This window comes from Malus sylvestris, chromosome 3 (assembly GCF_916048215.2).
Source record: "Malus sylvestris chromosome 3, drMalSylv7.2, whole genome shotgun sequence".
Lineage (NCBI taxonomy): Eukaryota > Viridiplantae > Streptophyta > Magnoliopsida > Rosales > Rosaceae > Malus > Malus sylvestris.
Window position 1 is genome coordinate 17126877 of NC_062262.1, and position 22935 is coordinate 17149811.

The 22935-nt window shown below is 40.7% G+C and overlaps 1 protein-coding gene and 2 pseudogenes across 1 annotated transcript; all 3 read left to right on the top strand.

The window, feature by feature from the left end:
* The first annotated feature begins 4723 nt into the window (after positions 1-4723).
* Positions 4724-6928, top strand: LOC126617035 (uncharacterized). The gene is made up of 4 exons (XM_050285111.1): positions 4724-5212; positions 5303-5901; positions 6347-6746; positions 6842-6928. The coding sequence occupies exons 1-4, from the start codon at positions 4724-4726 to the stop codon at positions 6926-6928; spliced, it is 1575 nt and encodes a 524-aa protein (XP_050141068.1).
* Positions 6929-11052: 4124 nt separating this feature from the next.
* On the top strand, positions 11053-12179 carry LOC126615112 (uncharacterized; annotated as a pseudogene).
* Positions 12180-21141: 8962 nt separating this feature from the next.
* LOC126616729 (probable aspartyl protease At4g16563) lies at positions 21142-22580 on the top strand (annotated as a pseudogene).
* Positions 22581-22935: the final 355 nt, after the last annotated feature.

Below are 22935 nucleotides of genomic sequence, written 5' to 3' on the forward strand. Positions count from 1 at the left end.
CCACATAGGCTATCTTCCAACTACTCTATCACCACAGAAACTAGTAATCCAATGAGGCCTAAATTTTATTCATAATCATTGTTCAAGAGGATGGGAGTGGCAAACGGGAATATTGCGAGCTTTGTCGAACAAGCCGAACACCATGAATGTATGTCAACTGCACCATTGCAAAACCATAATGCATTATAAGTATAAAAATGAAGTAGAAATTGATTTATTTGAATTTATGGGAGCAATCGAAACAACAATTAGATCGATACAAAAGTATGTTACCTAAATTAATACTAGGGTATTCCTCTTCACTTGTAAGTAAGAGGTCTTATGTTTGATTATCGCCAAAGGCGAATTTGAACCATATTCTTGCTAGTCCATTGTGAGGCAAAACCAACCCCCCTCACCTTAATGTAGATAATATCGTTTATTAAAAAAAAAATTATATATGCATAATACCATGGAACCGTGTACAAGAGATTTCCATCCAAACGAAGACATGAAGTTCTATCTTAAAAATAATCAAAACCCTAAAAATGAAAAAGAACATGAAAAAAAAAAAGAATAGAAAAAATCCCATTTGCATATGATAAATTTTACAATTACTGGTATGCAGAGAAAATATCCCATGAGCTCATATAAGTTGAGGGCATTTAAGTCTTTTGAAGTTCATTTTTGGCTATATATGATATTTTTAAAATTAAAAGTCAAATTTTTGCTATATTTGATAGATACTCGTACAAGATAACATTGTGAGCGATTTGGCATAAAAATTTACTGCAAATATAACACACACCAGTTACTTAGTATGATCAGAGAATTCTTCTTCACTGGTAAGTGAGAGGTTTAGGTTTGATTCTTGCTAAATGCGAATTTGAACCACATTATCGCTAACCCGTTGTGAGGCTCAACCCACTTCCCCACGTGCAACTTAGGTTGGGTCAACCCAAATCCGTCCATGCTCAACCCTATTTCAAAACCGATCTGGTTAGTTAAAATGAAGACAAAATCTGCCCAAACCCAACCCGCCTTTAACCCGATTGTTTATTGGGTTGGGTTGGGTTGGGTTAATGTCTTGCCCGTTCATGTCAACCCAAACCCAACTCGATTTTGAGCCCCAATTCGCTCATGCACATATTACCCATCTCACTTCATATTATATGAATTATTTATAAGTTTTGAAATGACTATACTTGAAGTTTATTGTCGATTTTCATATGGATAACGAATGATAGTGTTACTTCTACATTTTTGAAATGAGATTCTGGTTCTTGAAAAATTAGAGGTGCGTTTTGGAATAAATTGTTAACTATTTCATCTTGAATACAAATGATAATGAAGATGGGGAATTGAATACTTAAGATGGTGTGCATGAATATTATTTTCAATCACTCGAACTACAAAACTCTTAAGTACTCGTTGTTAAGAGCATTTATCATATATGACATCTTGTCTTAAACTAATACGTAGATGTAGATGTAAAAAGCTTGACTACTAATAAAGAAAAGGCTAATATATTACATATGGGTGTAACAACCCGTCTCTAATTTTACGATTTTATAAAGAGTGAATTGACGAAAATGCCCATAGTGGCGAGATTGTTGACTTTCGTTGACCGTCATTACATGACATATATGAGCTATTAATTTACCATATTCTCGAAGTACTTGACGGTACGAACACATAGGCACAAACAGAATTGAATTCGGAGTTAGAACGAAAATTTTATTGAACTACGAAACCAAAAAATACTTTTCGTATATTCAAACCCTCCGTTTGAGCAAACTATGAGGATTTTATCTAAGTTTTAGTATATGTGTTATTAAACTAAATTATTAGTTGTTTCGCATATAGGGGAGGCTTACCATGAGGACAAGCGAGACTAGGGGGCTATGATCCATCGATATACCAGTGAGTGGGCATTTTGTTTCCACAAATGGTTTTAAATTGATTTAGGCATTTTATGCCATGTTTTTATTAATTTTAAAAATGTTGTTATGTGGTTGAGATTTATATATTGTCATGGCATATTCATATGCATTTTACCTGCTCATAAATGTTGTACTGTTGTGAAATGCTAAAATAATTATGGGATGCGCAGGTAGGTCTAGGTAAGGTTATTATGTTGATTGAAACTGTTGAATCATTATGGCATGTTTACATTCATATAGTCTGCTCATCATTGCTACACCCAAGTGTTAGTGCTCAGCCCATGGCCAGGCTAGTCTTTCACGTGTTGTTCACATCAGCACCTCACGCTCACCTTGGATCCAAGTAGGTGTTAGTCCTGTCTTAAAATTGCAATAGGTAATTCCGACTCGTATGTGACAGTGAATAGCGCTAGTCTTCACATGATTGTAGCACTAAAGCGTATATTATTATTACACCTAGTCATGTCATACAAGTCGCATTAGGCGATTTCGACTTGTGTGCTAGCATATATTGATGAGCCATAAGTGCAGTTGTACAGATCACATTAGGTGACTCCGACTTGCGTGCTAGTATAGATTATTGAGCACATGATTATATTTATATTGCTGATGAGATATTGAGTTATGGCATACTTCTAGATTTACTGTTAGCATGCATTTGATTTCATACTTATATGTAGTATGATTTTCTGGAAACTATACATGTTTTACAACGAGGGGTTAGTATGTTCAAAAAATAAATGGATTTTGTAAACCTTTGTTTTTGTGCCCACTCACCCTTCTGTTTTTCGCCCCTCTAGGTCCTAGATAGCTGAATCACTCTGTGGCGTGCGAGGATATGATAGCGATTTTGACATATCTCCATTTTTAGTGTAGGAACTTATCCTAGTTGTGTAATAAGTACTTCTCTAGTTCAACTGCTTTACATTTATGTTATCTATGCTCTGAACATTTGTAGTTTATGGGTTCTACCCACTACTACGCACTCACTTTAGTAGTTTAAATAAGTTATAGTTTCGGTTTTAATTTATCCACATTTTTACATCACTTGCACCTTTGGTTATGTCACCTTCAGGTGACGGCCAGCGTCGACTCTGGTCGGTGTGTGTTAGATTCCATTAAATATTAAAACAAAAATATAACATAAATTTGAATTACGTACACATTCAAGGACTAAAATCAATATGTAATCTAACATCAGGTTTTTATTAAATTTTAATCTTCTTCAAGGATTAAAGTTCAAAAACCCCTTTTAACTTTTACCGCTTATATTCTCTTAATTGTTGGAATTTACTACCTATGTTACTTTCCATCTATTTTTCCTGAAAGTAAATTCACTTCCTAGGGCTTACTGGAATCAATTTGTATGAAGATAAAAGACTTTTTTTTTTTTTTTCTGTAGCGGTGTTAGAGTAAGGTTATGAAGGCAAAGGGAGAAATTGATTTCGGGTTTGATTTTGTCATGAGTTGTTGAAGAATTGAAGTGAAAATTGATTGTTGGGATATATATTAGCATTAAGTGAAGAGGGACACAAGATAATGAGTACATATTTGCATAGAAATTTGTGTGTTTTATGTTGTCACTAAGCCTTATGGAATGACAAATATCATGAGTAGAAGTTATGCAAAAATCTAGTATTATATTTACGGTGAGTTTTTATGATTTTTTTTATATTGGTTAGTAAGTGAGTGTGTTGTTCATATTAATTTATGTACATATTAAATTTGGGAAATTTTATTTGAACTCATATAACTTCTCTTTACACCCAACTTACTCTCTACACCCATATTACTTTTAATTAAACTATCAATATCTCTTTAAACCCAAACTCACTAACTAAATTACCCTCACAAACTCAATTCAATTTAGAAAATTTATCTTTGCACCCATTCAAAAAATAAAAACCCAAAATCAATGTTATACAACTCATTCAAGGCTTAAAGAGAGCAATATCTCTCACATTTGTCTTGTGCTTAATCCTTTTTTTTGCTTCGTATTTGTCACTTTGATATACAAAGGCAAGGACCTGGTCTGGATATGGTGCAATACCAGCAGGGTTGGTTCGGGTCAGGATCTCAAACCGAAACCCCAAACCTGAATCCCAAACCAAAATATTTCGGGATGAGATTTTATATCCAGAAATCGAACCGAAACTATTCACTTCCCGAAATTCGGGATTCCCGAAACTATTTCGGAATTTTCAAGACACTTCGGAATTGGGCCTTAAAGCCAAAAAAAAATCATGTACACACAGATCAAAGTTTCATTGATTCATTAACATAAACATAAACTTAAACATAATCAAACACAAACAGATCCTGCACAAACCCATAAACTTCCACCATTCCTTACAATTTCGTGCACCCGTGATGTTACGATGCCAAGTGGCATCACTTTGTTAACCAGGTGTCAATCGTTTAGTTGGATCTCTTTAGCTTGTAGCCAGCTATATAAGCTGAGATATGTGCAGATGCAAAGGGTGAATGAATATTTGATTGTATTAGTGTTCTTGTTAGTATATCTTGCATTTGAGTAAAGGTTGAAGTGGGGTTCTATCATTGGCATCGAGCCAGTCTTGATCCCTTAATCCCTTCTCTCTTGCCGATTGAATCATGCGTTGACGAAGGAAGCCATGGAATCTTATAACTATCTTGTTGCGATTAACGACACTCTCAATGTGCTTATCCAGCGATTTGACGCCATGGAAGCTCGTTAAGATTCTTTTGATGCTCAATTTGAGAAACTATACTGCGATTTTATGGACAAATGTGATATAGGCTGGCATCTGCTGTTCACCAAAATGGCATCTCCTATCTCTCTTGTGAAATCGAATCAACTCGTTCTCAAGCTTCAATCTTTCCACAACAAAAAGGTTCGAGCTCGAGAGAAAGTAGATGAATTATGGTCTCAGTTTCATCCAAGATACAAGCCCAAGACTCGTCTTTGTCTACAACCCATATTGAAGAAATTCAAGAAGGTTCGCGACTACGACAAACACCACAACGATGATTGTGCGACATTTCGTTCCAACCCCAGATTTCAAGAAAGTTTTGGGTTCTTTCGAAGTGAACAGGCTAGGAAGAACGAAAAGGTTTTTGATTTGTTTGACAGGGAAGCTAAAGATTCAGTGAAAAGTCCTCCATTTCTTGATTTTGATTGCATGACAGACACCACAAAGGATTTGGTTTCTGGGTTTCCTGTTTCTGATTGTAACTTTATAGGAATGGAGAAAAAAGTTGATGCTTCGAAGTTGTGGACCAAGGAAGGTGAAGACTCCTTGCTCTGTGACGTGGGTTTTTGTTCTTGTCCTGAAGTGGTTTTAATTTCAATTGCAAAATTTAGTGAAAATGATGCCCACCATGTATTCATTGGACGGCAGCAAACGTTCGACATTGCTTCTTTAAAGCTTGGCTTCCATAAATTCACTCATGACAAAGGCGGAACAAATATTCAAAGGCATTTTCATTGGAAATCACTGACTATTCTTGAATCTGATTGTAAGAATGGCGAATTCCAAGTTTTTATTTTGGAAATTCATGTTTCTAATGTTGAGTTCGAGAAAGCTAAATTGCTTAGTTCGCGTGCACTTTACCTGTTCGAAAAAATGTCGAACTCAGGTTACATTCTTGATATTAAGCTTGGGTACCATATGAGCATTCATAATAAATGTGGTACCAATTTTCTCTCCAATTTTGAGTCAATAGATTTACTGGCAAGCTGCAAGGACTCTGATTTTTGTGTTGTTTTCAATCGTTCCATTGGCTACTACTACAAGGGAATTCATGACAATGGAGGAACCACTATTCAAAGGCTCTCAAATTCGAAATCTATTGGAAAAGTTGAAACCATTTTGGCACAAGAAGATGCTTCTATTAGTGTTGTTCTTATTCTTCAACTCTGTTACCATAAAGGAATTTGTGACAAGGGTCGAGGCTTACCAAAAGACAAGATTTGGAAGAACCATTCAAGAATATTCAGGTACAATCTTTATTTCTTCTTGTACAAATGAATCTGAAAATGCTACTGCATATAACAAGAATGGAACTGTTTGTCTCTATGAATTCAACTCAGTGGATTTTCTAGCAATCTGTGCGTTGGATTTTGTTCTTAATGCGAAAAAGATGAATTTTTTAGAGGAAGCTGACCCCTTTATTGGACATGTTGCGAAAACTTGTCTTGCACTCAATGTGTTTGAGGAAATTCCAGACTCCATATGTTGTGGTTTTGTTAATTGTGACATGTGATATTGCAAGGGTATTCGGGATAAGGGTGGTGTCTCAAAATTCAGGTATATGGTTACTCTGAATATTCATATTTCTTGTATGAATGCATCTAGAGATTCTATTGAATGCGCCAAATAGTTGGAAGAAAAGCCACCCAAATCGATTGTGTATGTTTCCTTCGGAAGCATGGTGTTTTTTAGTGCAAAACAGATGGAGGAGTTGGCACTGGGATTGAAAGGAAGTGGACTGCATTTCCTGTGGGTGATAAGAGAATCAAAACGCAGTAAGCTGTGCGATGGAATTGTTAACTCGGCAAAAGAACAGGGTTTGTTTGTTACTAATGGAAACCGAATCATCAGCAGAGCAAGTGGTGGCCATTTTAAAGCTCAGATTGGGGTCAAGGAAAATAAGCAACATAAGGAAGCCTATTTGGAAACTAATGGAAATGCATGTGGGTTTCCTCCACCACCAAAACTTGGTTATTTGGATTTGCCCAAGAAGACGACAAGTAAGACCGGAAAGGGGAGGAATAGAAAATTGAGCAGTGCCAATAAATTGGTCGATGGAAAACACTTACATTCTGAAGGTTCACTGGTTGGAGTAATTTTTCTCTATCTTGGGATTGCTATTGGCATAATATCTTCTTTTATAGAAATAAAAGAGAAGTTGAATAGTTGAATGATTTGTTGAAGCAGACCGAGAACTTGGTTCAAGATCTAGAGGAGGAATTCGAAATGAAAATTACTCTGCAGAACTTGATTTGTGCAGCAATTCTAAGATGACTCTTTGGTCAGTACCATTGCTCAAATTTTTGGGAGGGTGTAATGTGGAGTTAATGTTTTCAGCAGTAAGCTCTTGGTGGAAGCCAAGGATTAAAATATCGATATTATCGGCGATATTTCGCCGATAATATCGTTTTGGTGAGATGACGATATTTTTATACTTATCCATTTACTTATCGTCAAAATATCACGATATTATCGATAATATCAATAATATCGCTTCTTCATCTGCAGCTCTGGATCGCTCAAGCTCCGTCACCGATCCGTTCGCTGACTTCCCTTTCCTGAACTTCTCGCTGTTGTTTCCCGCCTGGGTTTGCTGTTGATGCTGCCGGTGCACTGAGGACGCGTAGGACGCGCTGTAACACCTGAGATCCTGCATCCCATTGACCTCCGACGAAGCGCCGCTGCCGTCATTGACTCTCCACCTCCGTTCTTCCGTGGCCGCACGATTTGGATCTGAACATAGGCGAAGCTACATCGCCCCTCCCCTCGCCGGAAATGAAGCTCAGGCGCGATTGTCCGCCCTCTACTCAAGTCAGAAACCTGCAAGTCGTGAAGCCCCTCATGTTGCTGCGCGCTGCTGTGTTTTTTAAAGGTGTGGAGGTGTGGCTTTGAGAGGCGCAAAGTAAACCTTCGTGTGTATAGAGTAGAGTAGAGAGAGGAACAAGAAACAGACGGACGAGAGAAACAATTTGCAGAGTATACAGATTACAGAGTCAAGCGAGGAAGAAGAAAAGCATTTGGCTATAGTTACTGAGTGTGTAGAGAGAACACTTGGCCTGTTTCAAGCCACTCCCACGTCTCACTTCTGAGGATACGTGGCTTGCTTCAAGTCACTCTTCTCTCTCTCACTTTTGAGGATTTGAATTCTCATTCAATCCAGTTTGAACCGGACCCGTGACCAACACAGCCACTCAAGGGTCGGTATAATGTGGATGTATTTGTTACATAAGTGATAAGTCATAATGGAGGAAATGGACTCAAACTTGGTAATTGCCAAAATTCTTGTTTTGTCAAACTTATTTAGAAATTCAGGTTTAATTTTCACTTACCTTGTTTTCCTTGCTTGGATCATTAAGAAATAATCTTGGACATATAAACACATAAGATTTAGGATCATTTGTTAGTGTGTTCCTAAAAAAAACACAAATGTAACACATGCTAGTCTTGGTTTTGTTTTAGTGCAATGTGTTTGTTTCTTTATATGAAATCTTGATGGCAACAATTGTAACTTGTTTACAACAACCACAATAACAAAACCTTATACTATTAAATGGGGTCAACTGTATAAATCGTATAACGTTACTGCGGTTACCATGTAATGTATAAAGTGTAAAATATTGTACTAATTCATTATATATAAATGATTATGATGTGTTTAAACTTCTTTCATTAATTACTACATATTTTCTACACTCACAATGTTTGCCAGCTCACTATATAATCAACTTAAATCAGTTAAATCCATAATGTAATGCATTTCCTTCCAATTTTTTGTGATAAACTAATAGATAATTGACTAAATAAACATCATGCAAAGTTTCAATAAAAATTTTCAAGTTTTTCTTACAATTTCCGTGGTTTCCATGTTGTTTTTATCGATATTGATAATATCTCGATATTTCCGTGTTTTTGAACTACCAATATTTCCGATATTATCAATATTTTATACCTTGGTGGAAGCACAAACTTATGGTTTCATTAGTTCAGTACATATGTTGTTGCTCGTTTACAAGGGAAAAACATATCAGTCTTCGTACTACTTGTGAAAGCATATATTGTTGCAGCAAATTAATAGGAATGGTGTTGTTATATACTATTGGCTTATGTCGCTCATTGTCTTTAGATCAACCTATAATAGTTGGATCCATTGCCAAATCATAATCAAAAGAATGCTACTGGAATTTTCGAAGCTAAACCTTGAGGACAATGTTGATTTCTAAGGAAGGGGTAATTTTAGGATGCCAAGTGGCATCACTTTGTTAACCAGGTGTCAATTGTTGAGTTGGATTTCTTTAGCTTGTAACCAGCTATATAAGTTGAGATATGTGCAGATGCAAAGGGTGAATGAATATTTGATTGTATTAGTGCTCTTGTTAGTATATCTTGCATTTGAGTAAAGGTTGAAGTGGGGTTCTATCACGTGAATCACCTCCCAAGTCCCAAAGGCCTGCAGTCCTGCACTGCACCCACCCTAATCCGAAACCCCCTGCATTTCGTGCAGGTCCTATTTCCCCATCCCCTATAATTTTATTCTACAAATTCGTGCGCCCACCCACCTTAATCTTAATCTGAATGAACCCATGAATTCGTGCACCTACCCTTCCAAAGGCATACAGGTCCTGCATTGCACTGCACCCTCCCTAATTCGAAATCAAATCCCAAAAGAGAGAGAAAACACGATTCAAGCAAAAAAAGAAGAAGCAAAGGATGATTACGTTCCATTAATTAACCTCTCACTCTCGCATCAGTAGACATAGATTTCAAAAATTCAGAAACCCTTACCTAGATTTTGGGACTCGATTGGTGTCAGATTCGCTTCGTTGAATGAAGGGGACAGAGGGTAGGAGGAGCGCCGTTGAAGTGGACAAAGGACGGGAGGAGCGCCGTGACTCAAATCGATGGAGGAGCAGAGCGGCGGGAGCATGAGAGCCATTCGAAAGATTGAGTGAGAGTGTGAGTGTTCGGGAGATCGAAGGAAGGAGGATAACAAAATGACCTAACTCAATGGACGGTTGGATTAGATCTTAACCAATCCAACAGTCCAAGTAATTTCTAATTATAAATTAAAAATAAATAAATAAATAAATATATATATATATATATATATATAGATATAACATTCGGTTTGGTTCGGGATTACCGAACGCATTCAAACTTGTGGCCGAATCCCAAACTGAAACTTTCGGGATGGGTTCGGTTTCGGGAAATTCAGTTTGGATAATTTTTTGGTCAAATTTCGGGACGGTTCAAGATTTTCAGGGAAAAATTCCACCCCTAAATATTGGTCACTCTAATATACAATTGAGTCAAGTTTAAAGAAATTGTATCATCTCAATACTAATGTTCGATCCTTGCTCTACATTTTCCAAGTTCAAGCTTAATTAGTTAGAGCTTATAAATTATATTCAATGAATCAATGGTTAAGTTATACAAAATAGGCAACGTGCAGTTTAGAAAGCATAAAGATAGTTTGTTGTGTGCTCTCCACACGAGACTGTATTTTTATCAGAAATTCACTACTTTCCCAGAAACAAGTACATACTAATCTATGGGGATGCTATAGTTGTCAACCAAAAGGCCAATAAAATTACATCTCTAGTCTAGGCTATAAATTGAACATTTATTTTATTATTGACTTTAACTTATATTTATCTTCTAGGCGTACGTCACAGTGAATGCGCTAATTTTGTTCCTAAATACCAAAAAATTGAAATGAAAAGAAAAAAAAATTGCATAAATCGATTCACACCTTAATTGGAGGATTCAAAACTTCAAAATCACTATTCTTCGGTCAAGAAGAGTATGTTTTTCTCTATGAAAGCATCTTAGAATTTTAGCTAGAATGAAGATAAATATTGTGTGATAGTAGGGTTTGATGTGATGATAGGGTTTCATTATTGAGTGGGTTTAGTGATAAATTTTAATTTTATAGTGAATTCTATCTTGTACTTGATTGTAATTATGCAATAAGATAAAAAAGATAATTTATATTTAAATTTTAAGTTGAGCGTAGAGAGATATTTTATGGGTTCAAATAAAATTTCCCATTAAATTTTCAAACGCTTGTGATGGGAATTACTAAATTGGGATTCTACAAACCCGCAACTTTGGTGCAATATTGACCCAGACAATATTATTTTGAAGCCGAATTGATTATGGTCTTATGATAATTGAAGAAAATATCTCCATAAATGCTATGTTATAATAATTATAGCCGTTGGATGAAAATTCAACGGTAAATAACACTTGGTCAGAGGATCCGTTAGCTCAGGAGAGAGGATCCAAATCCGTGGTAAAAAAGAAAAATACAAAAAATTCAAGTGGTAATATAGTACATGTCTACAAGTTCAGAATCCCCATTTACAAAATTGAAATCAGGATCACCAAATGTGATTTGGATCGAAATTTGACTACACCAATATTCCTGTTTTCTGTTTCCCAAAATTTTATTCATCCTCTCTGATTTCAATTTTCTGTTGTGGAATTTCCTGACTGGGTTTGAATCTGCCGCTCCCATCGTCCTTCTAGAGGAATTCAGAATTCAGGTGAGGAAGAAGAACAGAGAGAGAGAGAGTCATGAGTTACGTATTGACAACACTGACGAAGAAGCAGGAGGTGGATTCCATCATCCGATCCACCATCGACAAAGTCCTCGTCCTCCGCTTCCGCTTGCCTTCTCCTCGACGACGCTCTCGCCAAAACGGCGCTGGAGATCTCCAAGTTCGCGACGGTCGCGCTCGTCGATACTGATTCGGCGGGAATTCAAGTCTACGATGTCGACATTGCTCTGATCCCGTCGACCATCTTCTTCTTCAATGCCCACCACAAAAAGATGGATTCGGGAACTGCGGACCACAGCAAATGGGTCGGCGCGTTTCAGCAGAAACAGAACTTTATTGATGTTGTGGAGGCGATTTTCAGAGGAGTGATGAAGGGGAAGATGATCGTGAATTGCCTCCTGCCACCGGAGCAAATACCCAAATCCAAATCCCAGTTGCTCTATAAAGATGTGTAGAAGTTGGAGAGATTTAAGGTACTTTATTTTTATTTTGTTTGTTTACTATGATTTTGATTGATATATGAGCAGATTGTAGCAACAACAACAACAACAACAACAAAGCCTTTTCCCACTAAGTGGGGTTGGCTATATGAATCCTAGAACGTCATTGCGCTCGGTTTTGTGTCATGCCCTCCGTTAGATCCAAGTACTCTAAGTCTTTTCTTAGAGTCTCTTCCAAAGTTTTCCTAGGTCTTCCTCTACCCCTTCGGCCCTGAACCTCTGTCCCGTAGTCACATCTTCGAACCGGAGCGTCAGTCGGCCTTCTTTGCACATGTCCAAATCACCAGAGCCGATTTTCTCTCATCTTTCCTACAATTTCGGCTACTCCTACTTTACCTCGGATATCCTCATTTCCAATCTTATCCTTTCTCGTGTGCCCACACATCCCACGAAACATCCTCATCTCCGCTACACCCATTTTGTGTACGTGTTGATGCTTCACCACCCAACATTCTCTGCCATACAACATCGCTGGCCTTATTGCCGTCCTATAAAATTTTCCCTTGAGCTTCAGTGGCCTACGACGGTCACACAACACGCCGGATGCACTCTTTCCATCCAGCTCGTATTCTATGGTTGAGATCTCCATCTAATTCTCCGTTCTCTTGCAAGATAGATCCTAGGTAACGAAAACGGTCGCTTTTTGTGATCTTCGCTAGATTGCTCCGGTCATTAGTGTGGATAAGTATATAAATGGATAGAGATAGGAAAGCAAACACAAGATGTACGTGGTTCACCCAGATTGGCTACGCCCACGGAATAGAAGAGTTCTCATTAATTGTGAAGGGTTTACACAAGTACATAGGTTCAAGCTCTCCTTTAGTGAGTACGAGTGAATGATTTAGTACAAATGACATTAGGAAATATTGTGGGATAATGATCTCGTAATCATGAAACTTCTAAGTATCGGAGTGTGGTGTCGTCTTGACTTGCCTTATCTGTCTCATAGGTAGATGTGGCATCTTCTCTGGAAGTACTCTTCCTCCATCCAGGGGTGGTATCTTTAACTGGTGGAGATGCACAAGGTAATGTATCAATTTCACTTGAAGCTTACTTGTAGTTTCAGGCTTGGTCAAGCGCGATACAAACCATGTAGTAGGAGTCCCCCAAGTCGCCGAGCTAGGGGGTCTGCTGAAAGAGGTGACAGACAAGGTAAGCAATCAGAGCTCCGACTGATTGTTCACCTTCTCCCCATCTTGCAGCAGCATGAAGGATAAAGAGAAGAAAAATGAGAAGAGATGATATGAGATACTTTTGCTTTTGAAGAAGTAACTTTCCACAGGCTTATTCTTGAACTGAGCTGGAGGGTTTTCTGGTTTCCTCCAGAGTATAAGGCCGACTGAAGAATTTGAGGGTCAAAACAAGTCCATCAAATCTAGAGTACGTTCCACCCTGCTGATATGGGATACTTTTGCTTTTGACAGAGTAATGGATGTATCGGCACGTGTGCTGTTACGCTTGTCTCCACATGCTTCCTTGTATCCTTCGCACTTGCCCTATCTGTTCCTCAAGCAGATGCGGAATCTTCCCTGGAAACATAAGATGATGAAGATGAGTACTCGAGAGCAATGCCAGGTAAGTAATCAGGTAAGGGGTTCCAGGCAGTCAGTTCCTGGCTGGAAGCTTGATTCCAAGTACTGACTGATTGCTCTCTTTCTCCTTGTCTTGCAGGTAAAAACAAGGCCAAAAGAAAAAACAGGGAAAAAGCATGATATGGGATACTCTTGCTTTTAACCCTGATGATATGAGATATTCTTGCTCTAGTATAGCTTGTTTGCAGAGGTATTATCGGGGGGAAAGAAAGCTGAATATTTCGAAAGGCTTTGTTGGGAGTGCCCTCTCAGATATGATGAAGGGTTGAGCATTTTTGCAAGTCTGCCTGTCCGTTGGGGATGGAGGTCGACATATATAGGAGTCTCCCTAACAACAAGTAGTAATGCTATTCCTTTACCCTGCTTGGTCATAGCACGGTAGTGGGAGCTGCCAGTTTCACATGTTTTAACTCTGTCAGAGCACTTTGAAAAAGTGGTCTGTGGTATCTGGCTCTCGAGATTCGGAGAACGATGCCTCTTCGATTTTTGAGAAAGCAATCATGCTGGGGGTCTGACTCTCGAGATTCGGAGAGCAGTGTCTCTTCGATTTTTGAGGAAGTAATCATGTTGGGAGTCTGGCTCTCGAGATTAGGAAGGCGGTGCCTCTTCGATTTTGGAGCAAGCAATCTTGTTGGGAGTGTTGTCTCGAATGTGAGTAAAGGTTGGACATGTTTGCTAGTCTACCTTGCCACGAAGCACAAAGGTTGACACACAGGGACTTTCCAATTATCCAGCAATGGTACTGTTCCTTTACCCTCTCTTCGATTTTGAGAAAGTAGTCATGTTGGGAGTCTGGCTCTCGAGATTCGGAAGACGGTGCCTCTTCGATTTTGGAGCAAGCAATCTTGTTGGGACTGTTTTCTCGAATGTGAGTAAAGGTTGGGCATGTTTGCTAGTCTACCTTGCCACGAAGCACAGAGGTTGACACACAGGGACTTTCCAATTATCCAGCAGTGGTACTGTTCCTTTACCCTTGTGGGTAATAATATGGTAGCTAGACCTTCAAAATTTATGTGTCTAAACTTTGTTAGTGCTGTTTCTTTGCTATTCTTTTACCTTTCTTGGTCAGAGCGATGTAGTGGGAGCTGCAAGCTTCACGTGCTCAACTTTGGCAGAGAACTTTGGCAAAGTGATCTGTGGTACCCATGAGTTATTGTTGCGTGTGGGAAGTGGGTGATTGAACAGTAAGATTCATGTGCTTTCTACTTCACCAGAAGTCTTCGACAAAATGCCCATAATTTCTGCAAAGCTGAGTGTGCGTGTGACAGGTGCTGACAAGGCTAGAAAAGTAGGTGCCTCTTCGATTTCTGAGATCGGCCCTCGTGGTCTCTGAGCAGCCCAGCTTTTGAGAAAGCGAGCGCCTCTTCGATTGATTCGGAGAACGGTGCCTCACCGATTTTTGAGAAAGCAATCATGCTGGGGGTCTGGCTCTCGAGATTCGGGGAGCAGTGTCTCTTCGATTTTTGAGAAAGTAATCATGTTGGGAGAGTGGCTCTCGAGATTCGGAGGGTGGTGCCTCTTCGATTTTGGAGCAAGCAATCTTGTTGGGAGTGTTTTCTCGAATGTGAGTAAAGGTTGGGCATGTTTGCTAGTCTACCTTGCCACGAAGCACAGAGGTTGACACACAGGGACTTTCCAATTATCCAGCAATGATACTGTTCCTTTACCCGCTCTTCGATTTTTAAGAAAGTAGTCATGTTAGGAGTCTGGCTCTTTAGATTCGGAGGACGGTGCCTCTTCGATTTTGGAGCAAGCAATCTTATTGGGAGTGTTTTCTCGAATGTGAGTAAAGGTTGGGCATGTTTGCTAGTCTACCTTGCCACGAAGCACAGAGGTTGACATACATGGACTTTCCAATTATCCAGCAGTGGTACTGTTCCTTTACCCTTGTGGGTAATAATATGGTAGCTAGACCTTCAAAATTTATGGGTCTAAACTTTGTTAGTGCTGTTTCTTTGCTATTCTTTTACCCTTCTTGGTCAGAGCGATGTAGTGGGAGCTGCAAGCTTCACGTGCTCAACTTTGGCAGAGAACTTTGGCAAAGTTATCTGTGGTACCCATGAGCTATTGTTGCGTGTGGGAAGTGGGTGATTGAACAGTAAGATTCATGTGTTTTCTACTTCCCCAGAAGTCTTTGACAGAATGCCCATAATTTCCGCAAAGCTGAGTGTGCGTGTGACAGGTGCTGACAAGGCTGGAAAAGTAGGTGCCTCTTCGATTTCTGAGATCGGCCCTCGTGGTCTCTAGGGAGCCCAGCTTTTGAGAAAGCGAGCGCCTCTTCGATTTCTGAGATCGGCCTTCGTGGTCTTTGAGCAGCCCAACTTTTGAGAAAGCAAACGGCTCTTCGATTTCTGAGATCAACCCTCGTGATCTCTAAGCAGCCCAACTTTTGAGAAAGCAAACGCCTCTTCGATTTCTGAGCAGGCGCTTCTTTGATTTCTGAAGCTCCGTCGAGTGCAGATTTTTATAGAGGCTGGCATTAAGTTCCAAAGCACACTTGAATCTCCACCAGTAGAAGCTTCATTCTTGCACTTCTAATATCTTGATTTGTCCGACCTCTTCTCTCTTCAACACCTTTGAAAATGTCTGGCCCCTCCGACCGTCGTTTTGACTTGAACCTTGTTGAAGAGGCAGCCCCGCCTTCTCCAGACAACATATGGCGCCCATCCTTCGTCTCCCCAACTGGTCCTCTTACCGTTGGGGATTCCGTGATGAAGAATGATATGACCGCTGCGGTGGTGGCCAGGAACCTTCTCACTCCCAAAGATAACAGACTACTTTCCAAACGGTCTGATGAGTTAGCTGTTAAGGATTCGCTGGCTCTCAGTGTTCAGTGTGCAGGTTCTGTGTCTAATATGGCCCAACGCCTATTTGCTCGAACCCGCCAAGTTGAATCATTGGCGGCTGAAGTGATGAGTCTCAAACAGGAGATTAGAGGGCTCAAGCATGAGAATAAACAGTTGCACCGGCTCGCACATGACTATGCTACAAACATGAAGAGGAAGCTTGACCAGATGAAGGAAACTGATGGTCAGGTTTTACTTGATCATCAGAGATTTGTGGGTTTGTTCCAAAGGCATTTATTGCCTTCGTCTTCTGGGGCTGTACCGCGTAATGAAGCTCCAAATGATCAACCTCTGATGCCTCCTCCTCCTAGGGTTCTGTCCAGTACTGAGGCTCCAAATGATCCCCCTCCGGTGCCTTCTCTTTCTGGGGCTCTACCGACTGCTGAGACTTCTCCTAAGCAACCTTTGTGAAGGCTCCCTCTTGTGTGTTTATTTTGACTCATGTATATGTACATATTTGTAGCTTATCGGGGATATCAATAAATAAGCTTTCCTTCATTTCAACGTATTGTGTTAAATACACCAAAGCCTTCTTCGCTAAGTTCTTTGAATTTTCTTTTGTTGAAGCTTGTATGTTGAAGCTTTCTGAGTGGAGCATGTAGGTTGGGGTAGTGTTCCCTTAATTTCCCGAGTGAGGAAAACTTCTTGGTTGGAGACTTGGAAAATCCAAGTCACTGAGTGGGATCGGCTATATGAATCTTAGAACGCCATTGTGCTCGATCCTGTGTCATGTCCTTCGTTAGATCCAAGTACTCTAAGTCTTTTCTTAGAGTCTCTTCCAAAGTTTTCCTAGGTCTTCCTCTACCCCTTCGGCCCTGAACCTCTGTCCCATAGTCGCATCTTCTAATCGGAGCGTCAGTAGGCCTTCTTTGCACATGTCCAAACCACCGTAACCGATTTTCTCTCGTCTTTCCTTCAATTTCGGCTACTCCTACTTTACCCCGGATATCCTCATTCCTAATCTTATCCTTTCTCGTGTGCCCACACATCCAACGAAGCATCCTCATCTCCGCTACACCCATTTTGTGTACGTGTTGATGTTTCACCGCCCAACATTCTGTGCCATACAGCATCGCCGGCCTTATTGCCGTCCTATAAAATTTTCCCTTGAGCTTCAGTGGCATACGGCGGTCACACAACACGCCGGATGCACTCTTCCACTTCATCCATCCAGCTTGTATTCTATGGTTGAGATCTCCATCTAATTCTCCGTTCTTTTGCAAGATAGATCCTAGGTAACGAAAACGGTCGCTCTTTGGTATTTCTTGATCTCCGATCCTCACCCCTAACTCGTTTTGGCCTCCATTTGCACTGAACTTGCACTCCATATATTCTGTCTTTGATCGGCTTAGGCGAAGACCTTTAGATTCCAACACTTCTCTCCAAAGGTTAAGCTTTGCATTTACCCCTTCCTGAGTTTCATCTATCAACACTATATCGTCTGCGAAAAGCAGACACCAAGGAATATCATCTTGAATATGTCCTGTTAACTCATCCATTACCAACGCAAAAAGGTAAGGACTTAAGGATGAGCCTTGATGTAATCCTACAGTTATGAGAAAGCTTTCGGTTTGTCCTTCATGAGTTCTTACGGCAGTCTTTGCTCCTTCATACATATCCTTTATAGCTTGGATATATGCTACTCGTACTCCTTTCTTCTCTAAAATCCTCCAAAGAATGTCTCTTGGGACCCTATCATACGCTTTTTCCAAATCTATAAAGACCATGTGTAAATCCTTTTTCCCATCTCTATATCTTTCCATCAATCTTCGTAAGAGATAGATTGCCTCCATGGTTGAGCGCCCTGGCATGAACCCGAATTGGTTGTCCGAAACCCGTGTCTCTTGCCTCAATCTATGCTCAATGACTCTCTCCCAGAGCTTCATTGTATGACTCATTAGCTTAATACCCCTATAGTTCATGCAATTTTGTACGTCGCCCTTATTCTTGTAGATAGGCACCAAAGTGCTCGTTCGCCACTCATTTGGCATCTTCTTCGTTTTCAAAATCCTATTGAAAAGGTCAGTGAGCCATGTTATACCTGTCTCTCCCAAAACTTTCCACACTTCGATTGGTATATCGTCTGGGCCTATTGCTTTTCTATGCTTCATCTTCTTCAAAGCTACAACCACTTCTTCCTTCCGGATTCGACGATAAAAGGAGTAGTTTCTACACTCTTCTGAGTTACTCAACTCCCCTAAAGAAGCACTCCTTTCATGTCCTTCATTGAAAAGATTATGAAAATAACCTCTCCATCTGTCTTTAACCGCGTTCTCTGTAGCAAGAACCTTTCCATCCTCATCCTTGATGCACCTCACTTGGTTTAGGTCCCTTGTCTTCTTTTCCCTTGCTCTAGCTAGTTTATAGATATCCAACTCTCCTTCTTTGGTATCTAGTCGTTTATACATATCGTCGTAAGCCGCTAACTTAGCTTCTCTGACAGCTTTCTTCGCCTCTTGCTTCGCTTTTCTATACCTTTCACCATTTTCATCGGTCCTCTCCTTGTATAAGGCTTTACAACATTCCTTCTTAGCCTTCACCTTTGTTTGTACCTCCTCATTCCACCACCAAGATTCCTTTTGGTGTGGGGCAAAGCCCTTGGACTCTCGTAATACCTCTTTTGCTACTTTTCGGATACAACTAGCCATGGAATCCCACATTTGGCTAGCTTCCCCCTCTCTATCCCACACACATTGGGTGATTACCTTCTCTTTGAAAATGGCTTGTTTTTCTTCTTTTAGATTCCACCATCTAGTTCTTGGGCACTTCCAAGTCTTGTTCTTTTGTCTTACTCTTTTGATATGTACATCCATCACCAACAAGCGATGTTGATTAGCCACGCTCTCTCCTGGTATAACTTTGCAATCCTTACAAGTTATACGATCCCCTTTCCTCATTAGAAGAAAATCTATTTGTGTTTTTGACGACCCACTCTTGTAGGTGATCACATGTTCTTCTCTCTTCTTAAAGAAGGTGTTGGCTAAGAAGAGATCATATGCCATTGCAAAATCCAAGATAGCTTCCCCATCCTCGTTTCTCTCCCCAAAACCATGGCCACCATGAAAACCTCCATAGTTGCCTGTCTCCCTGCCCACGTGTCCATTTAAATCTCCTCCTATAAATAACTTCTCCGTCTGAGCAATTCCTTGCACCAAGTCTCCAAGATCTTCCCAAAATTTCTCCTTCGAACTCGTATCCAACCCTACTTGAGGTGCGTACGCACTAATCACATTGATAAGTTCTTGTCCTATTACAATCTTGATTGCCATGATTCTATCTCCTACCCTCTTGATATCTACAACATCTTGTACCAAGGTCTTGTCCACGATGATGCCAACACCGTTTCTCGTTCTATTTGTGCCCGAATACCAAAGTTTAAACCCTGAGTTTTCTAGATCCTTTGCCTTACTACCAACCCACTTAGTTTCTTGTAGGCACATAATATTTATCCTTCTCCTCACCATAACTTCCACTACTTCCATAGATTTTCCCGTTAAGGTTCCTATATTCCACGTTCCTAAACGCATTTTGCTCTCTTGAACTCTACCCTTCTGTCCTAGCTTCTTCACCCTCCCCCGTCTAATAGGGTCAAAGTACTTCTTTTGTGTGTCCCGGGTAAAGTTGATAGGAGCATATGCTCCCAAACAACTTTGAGTGGAGTCGTTCGAAAAGAAGTTTCTATGGCCCCCTTGCTCATTTAACACTGCATCCGGGTGCCGATGGAGATACAGCGACCCTTGCTCACTTATCACTGTGCTCGGGCCACACAGCGCGCCACTTACGGGTGACGCCCTAGCTTTAGCGCGATTTTGTTCTGGATTCATTTTCATAAGGATTCGACGTGATCATGGAGTGCCGGCTGTCGACTACCTGACGCCCTCCCCCTCCTCCTTTATCCGGGCTTGGGACCGGCCATGTAAGACATAGGCGGAGTTAGCAGATTGTAGCAATGTTCCACAAATTTTAACTCAATTGAAATAATGATTATTTAATTAAAAATTTATTATCAATGGTCTCTCTCAATTGTAGCAATGGTCTTTTCAACATAACTCATTTGACAAAATTCTAATGAAGTTGATGAAAATGATCATAATTACACGTTTTGATGAGTAGAAAGACTAATAGTTATGAATTTTTAGTTGATGAACTGCTGCTCTAATTTGATTAAAGTTGAAGGGCTATTGTTACAATTTACACTGGTTAGATTTGAATATTTTTTTTTAAACAACGGGTGGCAAGCCATGATTATTCATCATTTTTGAACCTGAGATGCTATAAAGAATTTCACTGTGCCAATCGTAGTCCGCGCTCTTACAACTAAGCCACTTGCTATAGTTTTATGGTGTAATTAGTTTGGTATTAGAGATAATCTTGATCGAATAATTAGAAATAGAAGGGCGTATAGTTATTGGGTAATTGAATTGGATGAAATCGAGATTAGGGGGATGGTTGCTTTGGGAGTGATCATCTTGCTAATCAGTATTATTGAGCATTTGTGGACTTGGTTAATAGAGAATCAGGAACTTAGAAGTATTTTTTTACGTCCAAATGCAAAGAGCAACCAACATAAAATGGGTTGGTTGCCACCTTAGAGTTTTGGTATTGTATTATTGAACCGGAATGCCACGGGAACATTAAACATGTTGCGCATGTGTGTCCTCCTAAATGAGAAGAGGAATCTGTTGGTCACTTTGGAGCTGCTGCATAATTGTATTTCCGACACCTCAACCCGAAGACAAATTATAATGCTGCATTCTGCAAGTAACGTTGTTTTGCATGTAAAACCATCAAAAACTTATCCTATGCCTTTGTCCCTTTGTCCTCTTGGCCCTTTGGGTTGACATGTAAGCCTTCCTTTGCATGCTTATACACATGCAAAGAGCCACCTGTTTGCATTGTATCAAAGCCTAACCGACACTGATACTCTGTCCTTGCAAAGCAACGTTAAAGCCTTCTCTCTCTCTCTCTCTCTCTCTCTCTCTCTCTCTCTAAACTAAATCTCTGAGACACATTCATGGCTTCCTCTATCTTCCTGTTTCTGCTCCCTCTACTTCTCCTTCTACCTTCCATTTCTTCCAATATTACCACCATTCCACTCTCACATTTCCACAGAAACCCGCATCCACATCCATATGCACATCTTCATCCATCCCAACACCTCAACAACTTAGCAGCCTCATCTCTAAAAAAAGCCCACCACCTCAAAAACCCCCAAACCACCACCACCCACCGCACCGCCACCCCGGTCTTCTCCCAAAGCTACGGCGGCTACTCCATACCCCTTAGCTTTGGTACCCCTCCCCAAACCCTCTCTTTCATCATGGACACTGGCAGCCACTTCACTTGGTTCCCTTTCACCAAAAACTACCAATGCGTCAACTGCCCCTCTTATCTCAAACCATTTATTCCCAAATTGTCCTCATCCTCCAAAATCCTCGGCTGCTCCGATTCTAAATGCGCTATGTTTCACAACAAATCCCCCCGTTTTCAGTGCCAAGCTTGCCGGCCAAATTCCAAAAACTGCACCCAGATGTGCCCTGCCTTCACATTCGTCTACGGCTTAGGGGAAACAACTGGAATCCCGCTCTCTGAGACCCTCGACCTTCCCACCCGATCCGTACCCGATTTCCTCGTCGGCTGCTCCGTTAGCTCTACCCACCAACCCCAGCCGGCATTGCCGGATTGGGCCGAGGCCCTGCTTCTCTCCCCGCTCAACTGGGGCTCAAAAAGCTCTCCTACTGCCTTCTGTCCCGGCTTTTCGATGACACTAACAAAAGCAGCCTCCTGGTTCTCGACGCTGGAAAAAAATCCGCCAAGAAAACTACGGGTGTTATCTACACGCCGTTTGTAAGCAACCCATTAGTACCCGAGAGACCGGCTTTCTCCCTCTACTACTACGTGGGTCTCCGCCAAATCAAGGTGGGACGGTGGAGCGTGAAAATTCCGTATAGGTACTTAAGGCCGGACTCAAGAGGCTCCGGTGGGACGATCATTAATTCCGGGACCACGTTCACGATCATGGCACCCGAGGTGTCACAGCGCGTGTCGGGAGAGTTTGCGAGACAGATGGCAGCCGTAGGTTACAAGAGAGCTGAGGAAGTGGAGGCTGTGAGCGGGTTAAAGCCGTGTTACAGTATTTCCGGAACCAAAAGTGCGGCGTTTCCGGTGGTGACGTTTCACTTCAAAGGAGGGGCTGAGGTGGCGCTGCCGGTGGAGAATTATATGGCGATTGCGGGTGACGATCTGGTGTGCTTGACGATTATGAGTGAGAAGGAGCTTGGTGGGCCGGAAGTTTCCTCCTCCGGGCCTTCCATAATTATAGGGAGCTTTCTGCTGTAGAATTTCTATGTGGAATATGATCTGCAGAATGAGAGGTTGGGATTCAGGCACCAACGATGCAATTGATTTTAATCAGTTTGCTTTTAAGGGAAAGATGTCCGTACAAGAGATTTTTCAATGTAACCGGTACATAATACATCACGTGTTACTAAACAAATGATGAGATATGTGCGTTAAAAAGTTAATAACTTAAAAATAAAATTTCTCACAATTCCTATTAAAACATATGATGTACCACTTGTATTTTCATCACAACTAAAAATTTCTCTGTCCGGTTGTTGACCCTAGAAACTACAAAGCCTACGTGGCGCGCAGGCCGAGTAATCTATAAGCTAACTACGTCCTTCGGTGATTGCGGGGCGTGCCAACTCGTCGGCCGAGCTCGGCCGAGGAGTAAATTTGTTGATGTTGCGTTGGGTGCGCAGCTGACCTCTGCGTCTCGCG

Bases quoted from the DNA above. Each gene is read 5' to 3' on its own strand.
- LOC126617035 (XM_050285111.1), top strand. From the start codon at position 4,724: ATGGCATCTCCTATCTCTCTTGTGAAATCGAATCAACTCGTTCTCAAG. The intron at 5,213-5,302 runs GTGGGTTTTTGT...ATTGGACGGCAG, and splicing joins AAGACTCCTTGCTCTGTGAC to CAAACGTTCGACATTGCTTC. The intron at 6,747-6,841 runs GTAATTTTTCTC...TTGTTGAAGCAG, and splicing joins CTGAAGGTTCACTGGTTGGA to ACCGAGAACTTGGTTCAAGA.